The following is a 10,727-nucleotide window of genomic DNA, read 5'->3' as shown; positions in this document are numbered from 1 at the left end:
CAATTCCAAGTGGCGACTTTGAAAAAAAAGAAACATAAATCCCTAATTCAATATTGTCACTTAAATTGGAAAAACCCTTCCGCCGCCGTGCGCAAAAAGGGGTGTGACAATGTCTACTGGGTTCCCATGTTTCTATTACACATCTACTATAATGTCAATCAATGGATACACTTTTCTTTGTTTTAACTTTCGTGCAACTCTCTTTTTTTGCCTTGGTCGTGTTGTTAAGCTTACATTTGGTCCAGCTCCAAGGTCTGTTACAAGTCTTTGATTTGTTTGTACATCATAAAAAGAAAGGTTGTAGAACCTAAATAATTAAATGCTGGAATGAATGATGATGATTCATGCACCCAAGGGTGTGGCTTAGTGGTTAATGAAGTAGTTGAGAATCCTAAGGTCTCAGGTTTAAAATTCAGCGGAGAAAAAAAAAATACAAGGTGATTCTTTTCATTTATCCTAATAATTGTGCGTGAAAACTGACCTGGATGCTACTATCATAAAGAAAGAAAGAATGATGATTCATATAGTCGACCCTACTTAACTTGAGATAGAGGCATCGTCATTTCTGTTTCACCTCTATTTATTTGATCTTTTGCATTCTTGATGCAATCTTTCAGAAGGAATTGAAAACATTATTCTAAATGAATATAAGCCGTTTGTTTAATTGCTGTTAGTCAACCTTGTAACATTCATTGTGATATAAAACATGAAGGGTTAACAATGTATTATTAAATTAAAATAGGCCTGTTTAGATTGGCTTAAAAACTTAAATGACTTTTTAAGTTAAAAAATAAAAAGTAAGGGGAGACCTACTTTTGGTTTTTGACTTATTTTAAGTCATTTTTTACCTTGCCGAACACTTGCTAACTTATTTTAAGTCATTTTTGATTTATCCTTAAGTTATTTATTATACAGAAAAGGGTCAAAATTACCCCTGAACTATGCGAAATAAATCACTTATACCCTCCGTTACATTTTAGGATAAAAAATGCCCCTGCCGTTATCCTAAGAGACCACAATTACCCTTAAGACTTAACAAAAGTGATTTGGCAAGCCACATGGCACTAATTCCGCCACATAGGCTTGCCAACTAGGATACCCACTAAAATCTTTGACCCAATTAATAATTCATCTCTAACCCATTTTTGCTAGACCCATCCCACTCAAATTAGGAGGGAAACATCATCTTTTTCACCTCAATCGTTTTCACTAATCAATTCACCCCATCTGCAGCATTCAGATTACTTACAAGACTGTTGGACTTTGAGCAATTATGTCATAAAGTAAATGCATCTCATTTCACAAAATTACTGCGGAAGGTTCTGAAATCTGACATCCCTATATACCACAAAAACTGGGTTGTTGCCTCTCTTGTGAAGATCAGCTATCTCTCTGGTCCAAATTTTGATGTATAACAGACAGCCATGAGATTCTGCTTTAGCCTTGAAACCAATCCCGATGATCGTGAGGAAGCAAAAGAATTTAGCAAAAGCAAAAATACCTAACTAGAATTGTGGTGTATCTAGTTATCAGGGTAGTGTCCATTCTACTATATATAAGCTCGTCTAAGTCCAATATTAGATGAACAAAATAAACAGTAGTACTGCATCTTTGCAGCAAGAAATCGACCTAAATTTGATACATCTTTGCAGCAAGAATCTCCAGAATATCGTAATAGCCAAAAATGTCCAATTTTAGATTCGAATTTGTTAATTTGTGACCCAAATTTGATACATGTAGCCATGACTGTTAATGTCAAATATTTTAGAGGATCAATAGTAGCAGTTCACTCTGTTCTCAAGCATTCATCTTGCCCAGAAAATATTTATTTTCATTTTGTGGCTTCGAAGAATAAGGATTTTCAAGACCCGAGAAAGATGGTGAAGTCCATATTTCCATCTCTGAGTTTCAAAGTTTACAGCTTTAATGAATTTCGAGTGAAGAAAAAATTCTCCTCTATGGGGTGAATTGAATAGTGAAAACGATTGAGGTGTAAAACATGATGTTTCCTCCTAATTTGAGTGGGCTCGATCTAGCAAAAATGGGTTAGGGTTGAATTATTAATTGGGTTAAAATTTTTAGTGGGTATCCTAGTTGGCAAGCCTATGTGGCGGCATTAGTGTCATGTGGCTTTCCAAATCACTTTTGTTAAGTCTTAAGGGGTAATTGTGGTCTCTTAGGATAATGACAGAGGCATTTTTGATCCTAAAATGTAACAGAGGGTATAAGTGGTCTATTTCGCATAGTTCAGGGGCAATTTTGACCCTTTTCTGTTTATTATATTTGTTAAGCATTTCCAGAAGTCAAAAACTGACTTAAAAATATATTTAACCAACTTTTAAGCCAATCGAAACACCCTCTTAGTCAAATGACCCAAAGCAGAGCACTTTTTCAGTTCATCTAAAACCTAAAGTTTGGCAGTAATTTGGAATTAACCATTATTAGCTAATAAACCTTGAATTAGGTTGGTAAGAGAAGGGGTAACAATTTCAAAATAAAATGCGAGTTATTTTATTTCGCGTTTAGTTATTGGTATTACCAAATCCCATGAACTATTTAGTATTATTAAAATGGTGGGATTCGGGGAAATATCCTTGTCTATCCCATACACCAATCAAACGACAACCATGGTTCCTTTAACTACTATTTACTCGAAGAAATTAACAAGTCAAAAAGGCAGTACAATGTCAAGCAGATGAAGCTACTGAGTCTGTTAGTTTCAGTAACATACAGCAGCAGGGCCCATACAACAATTTCTACATAGGCACTGAACTTCTTCAATTAACGAGAATATACAATTGAAACCCTTTTTAACAGACCTTTGGCTGGATAACCTCTTCATCTTAAAGCCCTCTTGACATCTAAAAAGTCCAGTATGGCTGTAAGCAAAGTCTTTCTGTTAGTATGTAAAAGCTCATACCCGGAGGATAGTAAGCACAGCTCGAAGATGGAGAATACCATTGATGAAGTATACACTATCCTCAGCCATAAAAGAAGTCCAAGGTATGCCAGCCAGGTTCCTGTAGCCAACAGCCTTGCCACCGGTGAATGTGTAGTTCCCCTTATATTTGCTCACATAGCCCTCGGTTAGCTTTGTCCAAACAGCAAACTCATAATCCACTGTAAATGACACTGACCCCTTCTCTTGCATGCCTAAGAACAACCCAAAGCAATGGAATGCATTCTGTTGATCCATGTTACAATGAGCAGATAGGAAAAAACCCTGTCCACCCAAATGGAAAGCCTGTGAGTAAACTCTACCAGCAGGAAAGAGATTATTACACTCTTCCCGTTTTAAATCTAGGTAAACGATACACTGCTGACGAGGAAGTTCAAACTCGACAACTTTAATTGGTCTATACTTGTAAGCACGCTCCACAAAACTACTACGTGATGCATTGCCCTCCTCAGCAGCAAGCGAACGCTGCCGGTGCGGTGCTTCAGCTTTGAAAAATAAAGCCTCCAGTACATCCTTGGAAGCTAGTTCAGGATCAAAATCATTACAAGTTAGAACTTTCCTCAGCTTCCTGCATGTCATGTATGGAAAACGAATGAGGCGACAAAGACGTGACCCCAATATTTCACGTCTTTCTTCCAAGTTTGGGTAATGGGTACGAGCCCATTTTAAAACAAAGTCACAGACAGCATCCTCTGAAGCAACCTGAAGATCGTCATTGGAGAGAACAGCCTCAATTCCCGCAAGAGGTAAGTTCAATACCTCTTCTTGGAACCTGGCAAGGAATTTAGGAAACAGTTCAGATGACATATCTTTGCCTAAACCATCAAAAAAACGTTTCTAAGGAGTGAACATGTTTTAATATCTAGGTTTAAATTGAAAGCATTCTGATATCTGACACTAGAAGCCTCTTTTGAGGCAAGATTGGAGGTCCTTTATCTCACTAGTCAGTAATCAAACAAACAGGAAACCGTTAATAGCTAGTTTATAAAGCCTCAGAAGTAGGCATTTGGGAAAAGCACACGCATTCTGAAATAGGAGTTAGCTCGTGAGGACAACAAAACTCTAGCTTTTCTTCACATTTCATTTCTAAGAAACAGTATTAAGCTTCAATTCCAATCAACCAGAGTAAGTAATAATTTATTTTTTTTGGAAGTGTTCTCACTTGGTGATATCCTTGAAATGTGCAGCAAGAAACTGTTTTGCAGCATCTATCAGTGGCCGAACTGCATCAGCAATAGAAACACTAGAAGGAAGATCCAAATATAGCAATGCTGATTCACATGTCATGGGAAGATTGAGCAGTAAGCGGCTGCAGTGTCTCATGCATGATGCAACCTCAAATTTGTCAGCAGCCATAAGCACATCAAGCAAAGCAGTAGGTGTTATCGTAGACAAAGTATTGCTATACATGAATTTTAGTAAGTCCATGAAGGCAGCTTCTTCTGCGAAAAAAAAAAGATAAAGAAAGGTGGATGTGAAAAGAAAAAAATTGTGATCATAAATTAAAGGAAACTATGTTCACTAGTTAATAACTATGTAAGAATTCTTCTTTAAATATATATATATTTATTTTATGACAAGGGAAACCCGCAGCCGCATGCGCACAGGGTAAAACCCCCGCTCCTATGCAATAGCTCGCAAACCACATAGGAGAGCTAATCCGCACTAGGCGAACCCGATGCGACGAGCTCGACTCAGAAGACAAACCCCTTGCTTTCGCTAGCAAGGGGTTCTAAACTTGAGACCTCCAACATGGAAGTCTCAAGCCCAAACCACTGGGCCACTTGGAACATGTTATTAACCTTGCAAACATATGAATAGACAATCACTGTCTCACACAAATGTTTCTGAGAGACACGATTCTTGTTCTGGTGTCCAATCCTTTTATTATTCATCGAGATAGATAAAGTAATGGATATTTAGAATGATGCCTTTCTATATTTGAAGACTTTTTACTTCTTAACATTTCTACTTAGCCATGTGACCAGGAGGTCATGAGTTCAAGCTATGGAAACAACCTCTTGCAAAAATGTAGGGTAAGACTGCGTACAATAGACCCTTGCCGTTCTTTATTGTACCCCGCGCATAGCGGGAGTTTAGTGCAACGGGCTCCCTTGTTTTTTTACTTAGCCCTCAATGATATGTCCAATAAGAATTGGCATGGCTTTCAAGACTAGTAGATACAAAGGGTACTTAAGGGGCGTTATGAATTTAACTTGTGTCAAACATACTTCTTACTTAAACAAGTCAATCAAACACCATCTGATAAATTAAAAGGTGGAAGTACAAGAATCCCTTCAATTCTATGAATTCAAACAGCCGAAAAAAACTGAATTTTCATTTAGTGATTGATACACATTGCTCTCTAATTGCACATCCTAAACATCTAAAACTTGTTATTGAAATGTCAAATCAAGTGCACAAGAGGTGGCTAGTCTGTGTAAATAGGAGTATAGCAAGACATGCTTTTCATTCCACCTCCCCTTTTTTGGGGGGTGAGGGTGAGGGTGGGGGTGGTAAGTAACATAGAACACGATATAGTGTAAGTAACATAGAACATAATATAGTACTACCTACAAGCAATTTCAATAGCTTGCTTTCTAGCCTTACCAATTGAAATATGAGATAGACAATAGACACAGATGAAGCTCAGACAATACAATTGTACCCGAATTCTGATATGGACATCATCAGGTTAATATTACTACTCTACGAGGACAACTTTCTAAAGAAAAGGACATTACAATGAAATGAGAACATGCCAAACTACAACTACAAAATCTTAATACTAACCCGAGGCATGGATTTGTACAGTAACATGCTGCTGCTCCGACTCTTTCATGCCATTGGAGAATAGCTATGAAGAAAACAAGAAGACGTCATCAAGACTTTCTGACTCATCAAGAACAGAGCATTAAAGACTCCTAACCTTGTAAAAGAATGGACTCTGTGCGGCCAAAATAGGAGAACTGATGTGTATAGTTCTAACTGGAAGCGCAGCTGCTGAGTTCAAGTATGTGAATGAGTCAGTGCTCTTAGAAGCAACACCACCACCTTTAAAATGCCGTAAGCTTGTTACAAAAGGAAATAGAACAGAGAAAGAGAAACAAAAACACAAAATGATAAAGGAACTTAGGTTTCACATGCCATTACATCATAACAAAATTAAGGTTTCAGATTATGCACACAAAGACGTCACCTATATTGCCTAGAAGAGTGAAAGCCATGTTAGTATATCTCTTAGATTCTCATATATCATGATCTTATGTTAAAACAGTTAGAATCCTTAACAAATGACATCCTTGAAATAGTACTACAATGATGGAAATAAGATAATTTGGTCTACAGTGGGGAAGTGCATAGGTACCCGGGTGATCTGTAGTCATCTCAACGCCGGATGGAGATTCCTCCGCCATTGCAACAGCTTCCTCATCTTGGTTCTCATAAGCAAGGACATCTTCTGTATCCAGCATAGTACAATTCAAAACATCGTCCTCACATTGCGTGAGCACGTCTGCATCTGAAAGGTTTATGAGATCAGCATCCACTATGACGAAAAACAAAGTGAACTTGGAGAAACTAACTAATAAGTGCAATTATGTTAAAACAGAACTAGCTTGAGTAAGTTTTCTGATGGGCAAATTCTCGAAATGCCACACACGTGTCAAATTCTTTAAAAATACACTACTTTTTGGAGAATTCGACACACACATCCATTGAGGTTTTTGAAACGTTCGAGCAACATAGCTAGATAGTACAAAATTAAAATTTAAAAAAGAAGAAAACAGAGCAGAAAATAAATAAATTCAAATCCCAAATTTTGCATCTTTTCCTCATAAAGCATGATATTTTAAAATCCCATTCTTCACAATCAGTGGCGAATTTACAGCCAAAAAATAGGGCACCCGCACCCGTGGTCTCTTTGTAAAATTAGATATTTTATATGTATATTTTTTAAGATTTTGTATAATATTATATTCTTGCACCCGTACTACAAAAAGTCTAAATGGTCCACATGGTTAGATGTTGAGCTTTTGACCTTGAGGATTAAGGATCAATTCTCACTTCAATACATTTTACTTGGTGCACCCATGTTCGAAAAATCTTAGATTCGCCTCTGTTCACAATCATTTTAACCATAATAAAGACAACAACAAAAAAGATATATCAAACATCCCTTTGTAAAAAAATTAACCCTCAAAACCAAAATTAGACAAATATGCAAATTGTACTTCTACATACAAAATATAGACACATTAAAACCAAGAAAAAACCCTAAATTCTACAAAAAGATTTTTCAAAAAACCCTAATTAGTGAAATTAAAAGAACTAACTAACCATTTTGTTTATTGGTTTCTTCTCTTCTACGTTTGCGTTTCCGGTCCCAATCGCCGGCAGTACTGCTGCATCCCTCACCTTCGGATTTGAAGTACGGAACAATCTGGATCGTCAGAATCCGGTCGGAGAAAGTGGCGTTGTTGTAAGCAAAAGAGAAGTCGGATCCGGTACCCGACCCGTAACCAAGAGTGTCCATTTTGGTTAATGGATCAGAAAGATCGTTTTTCATGGAATTCAAAAATTACGTAATTTAGAGAAGAAAAGGTTGAGAGAATTTGTGAGGATAATAATATTATGGAAGTTATGGCTCACAATATATACATTTTTGTTCATTTCTCTAATTAGTTATATTAGGTTAATTAAACTACTTTTTTGTTCTTCCGTATGTATACTTTTATTTATAACAGCTAAATGAGATCTAAACATAAAATATTATTTCGTATATATATTAATTATCGAGAAAATGGCCAAAAGCCCCCCTACTTATAGCTAGATTTCCAACTACACACTCATACTTTACGGAGGTCCTATTACACCCCTGAACATTTTAAAAGTAGAATATATAACCCCTTAATAACTCACCCCAGATTCGTATTAAGTAGTGCTGGACACGCGCCCGCCACGTAATATATATATTTTTAATGTATAAAAATCAATTAGTATTTTGTTTTCTTTCATCTCTAGGCATGGCATCAGCCAACGGCTGAAGATTTTTCATCCATTTTCATCCAAATTTTCTCGATTCAACCTTCAAAAATCCCCACTTTTTTTCAATAATCCTAATTACCCTTCAAAATCTCAATTTCTACACCATTTCCTATTTTTTCTCTCGATATTGATGAAATTTCACTCAAAATCATTAACAATTTAATGCTCTAAAAAGTCAGTCAATTTTGGGGATTAAATTTTTAGATGCAATTAATTTAGTTTAGTTGGGTAGAAATCTTTAAAATGAAGATTTTTGTGCTATTAGTATTTATTGTAGATTTGATAGTCACAGCTTTAACAGATCTGAAATAGGAAAGTAGATGCAATACCTAACTATTTAAATTTTGTGTTTATGCTTGAATTTGCATCTCCTACTTTAAAAATCTTGAAGCTACAAAGGAAGTGGCAATGGTGGATCACAACGAAATTGATGGTTGATGGGTTTGTTCTCACATAGTGGAAGGCCGATGAAGACAAAGAATTGGTGGTGGATGAGTGAAGTTCACATGGTGCCGCCGCCGCTGCAGCCCATGTTATTGTTGCTAGTGTTTCTTGTTAAAGAGAAAGAAGAAAAGGTTGCTGGTGTTTCTTGTTAAAGAGAAAGAAGAAAAAGATAGTTAAAAGTAAAATAAATAAAATAAAAGGAAACATAAAAAAAAAAAAAAAAATTAATAATGAAATAAAAGAAATACTTATAAAGTTAAAGTTTTATTATTTGTTTTTGCTTTCACTCTCTCAAAGAGAGTGAACTACACATTCCTTGCCACCTCAGCATATAGGGAGCAAATAACTCCATTTTAAAATAGTCTAAGGGGTTAATAGGACCATCCTAAAGTATGAGTGTATAATTGGGAATCTGACTATAGATTAAGGGGATTTTAGACTATTTTCTCTAAAATATCACATCACTATAGTAGTTATAAAATTTTCAAACAAATAACGATGTTTGATTGTACATAAGTATTGAACTAAGAATGCGATATGAAAAATTTAAGGTGGTTTACTATGTTTTGCTCGTATAGGTAAATTCGTGAGTATGATGAAGATTTATGATTAAATATTAATTAAATTAAACTAATTCTAATTTATTTAGTCAAAAAGTATGCTTGAAGTGATTTTATGATTAATTTTTTAAATGTATGAGGGGTTGTCAAAGAGAGATAATATTGTAGGATTATGATTTTGTCTAACAAAGCTTGTTGAATTCTTCAATTAATTTGACTAGTTATTAGTTAATTAATCTGGCTTGTTAATCTACAAGAATAATACTCATAGAAAGTTAATCTATGTGAATGCACCTTTTTACTCTTTTTGTCGCGCTACTTTGGCTAGCAACCGACTTCAAATTCTCCGTATTGAGTAGGAATTTGAATAGAAACTCTATTTTGGGGTTCAATGTTGTTGGACTCTACTCCTCTCCCTGGGCTCGCTTCGTTCTATGCTCAAAGCTTCAAATCAATCACTTGGACAGAGGGATTTGACCTGTTACTTTCTTCTACACGAATATGGACATCATATTTTGATTTCAAAGAGGGGCTGGTGGAGTTAATTCCTTAAATGACAACTTAAAGTGGATCTCGCTGATTGAGCAGCGAGAAAGAATGAAAATTGGACATCGTGAATGGCGTTAAAAATCAGAAACAATGAGTGAGTTGTCCATTTTGGTTTTAAAAATTTTAATGCCCCTTTATGCATTTTGGTTCCAAACTCTACATATTTGGTGGAAGTTGTGGCAGCTATTTGAGCTGTTGGATTTTAAAGGAGTGAATAGTAAATGAAGGGTTGCAGCTCTCTTCAAAAGTAGGAGATAACATGAGCATCTTCAAGTGTTTCAAGTTCCAACATATGAAGGCAACAAAGTAAGACCATGCTAAATTATGGTGTTGTGGTGTGACTGTTTCATTCTTAACTATAAGTTTTGAGTTTGAACCCTGAATATGGAAAATATTATGTTAGGAGCGTCATCCTCATAATAGACCTTGCAATTCACGATTCAACATAATCAAAGCTCCAACATAGGCATCAGACATCAACTGAAAATACAATAATAAAAAAAAAGTAATACTATGTTTTGACACAAATGCACAAAATTATTTCCCTCAAGAAAATAATACCCTTTTTTTAATTATTGTCCGATGCTCGATACCCAGTGTTTTAAAAAACGTTTTTGGGGCGAGTTTCGGGGCGGGGCGTACCAAAAACGCTCTGGGGCGTAAATTAAAGACGTAGATCCATAAGGCGTAAGTTCTAAAATTTGAGGCGTAAGCCTCGAGCATAAAAACGTAGGCCCGGACGTTTTAATTTATTTTTTTAACATTTTTTGCTTTAAATCATATTTCTTACTATTGGTGTAATGATATTTCTCAAATAGTAATTATAATACTCCCTCCGTCCCATTTTATATGATGTACTTTGATTTGGCACAAACTTTAAGAAAAATGGAAAGACTCTACAATGTTCCGAAAATACCCTTATTAATAAGTCTAATTTGTTAAATAAAAAAAAATACTATATTTGACTTTGAATAGAAAAGTATATGACTTTTCTCTCTCTCATAAGTTAATGTCACATCAGTCATTAATATAAATCCAAAATAGTCCAATTCAAGAAGGGTAAAATAGGGATAATGTCATTAAATATTTACCAAATAAGGAAATGTGTCATTCTTTTTGGGACTGACCAAAAAGGAAAGTGAGTCATATAAATTGGGACAGAGGGAGTA

General features: G+C 35.5%; 1 protein-coding gene across 2 annotated transcripts; it reads right to left on the bottom strand.

The window, feature by feature from the left end:
- Positions 1 to 2,631: 2,631 nt before the first annotated feature.
- LOC125850841 (BTB/POZ domain-containing protein POB1-like) lies at positions 2,632 to 7,595 on the bottom strand. 2 transcript variants are annotated; one of them, XM_049530683.1, is made up of 6 exons: positions 7,298 to 7,595; positions 6,327 to 6,479; positions 5,889 to 6,013; positions 5,753 to 5,816; positions 4,122 to 4,401; positions 2,632 to 3,731 (listed from the first exon to the last, which is right to left on the bottom strand). In XM_049530683.1, the coding sequence occupies exons 1-6, from the start codon at positions 7,524 to 7,526 to the stop codon at positions 2,915 to 2,917; spliced, it is 1,668 nt and encodes a 555-aa protein (XP_049386640.1). In that variant the 5' UTR covers positions 7,527 to 7,595; the 3' UTR covers positions 2,632 to 2,914. The 2 variants fall into 2 exon arrangements, with proteins under 2 accessions (XP_049386640.1, XP_049386641.1); XM_049530684.1 differs by having other exon boundaries at positions 5,889 to 5,959.
- Positions 7,596 to 10,727: the final 3,132 nt, after the last annotated feature.

This window comes from Solanum stenotomum, unplaced genomic scaffold (genome assembly GCF_019186545.1).
Source record: "Solanum stenotomum isolate F172 unplaced genomic scaffold, ASM1918654v1 scaffold1977, whole genome shotgun sequence".
In the NCBI taxonomy this organism is placed as follows: domain Eukaryota; kingdom Viridiplantae; phylum Streptophyta; class Magnoliopsida; order Solanales; family Solanaceae; genus Solanum; species Solanum stenotomum.
The sequence above is the reverse complement of the archived record's forward strand: the minus strand, read 5'-3'. Positions and strand labels throughout refer to the sequence as shown.

What these genes read in the sequence shown, in the direction of transcription:
- LOC125850841 (XM_049530683.1), bottom strand. Translation starts at nt 7,526, where the DNA reads ATGAAAAACGATCTTTCTGATCCATTAACCAAAATGGACACTCTTGGT. An exon ending in GATGACTACAGATCACCCGG is followed by an intron (nt 6,014 to 6,326) that starts GTACCTATGCAC and finishes GGCATTTTAAAG; the next exon opens with GTGGTGGTGTTGCTTCTAAG. An exon ending in AGAGTCCATTCTTTTACAAG is followed by an intron (nt 5,817 to 5,888) that starts GTTAGGAGTCTT and finishes TTTTCTTCATAG; the next exon opens with CTATTCTCCAATGGCATGAA.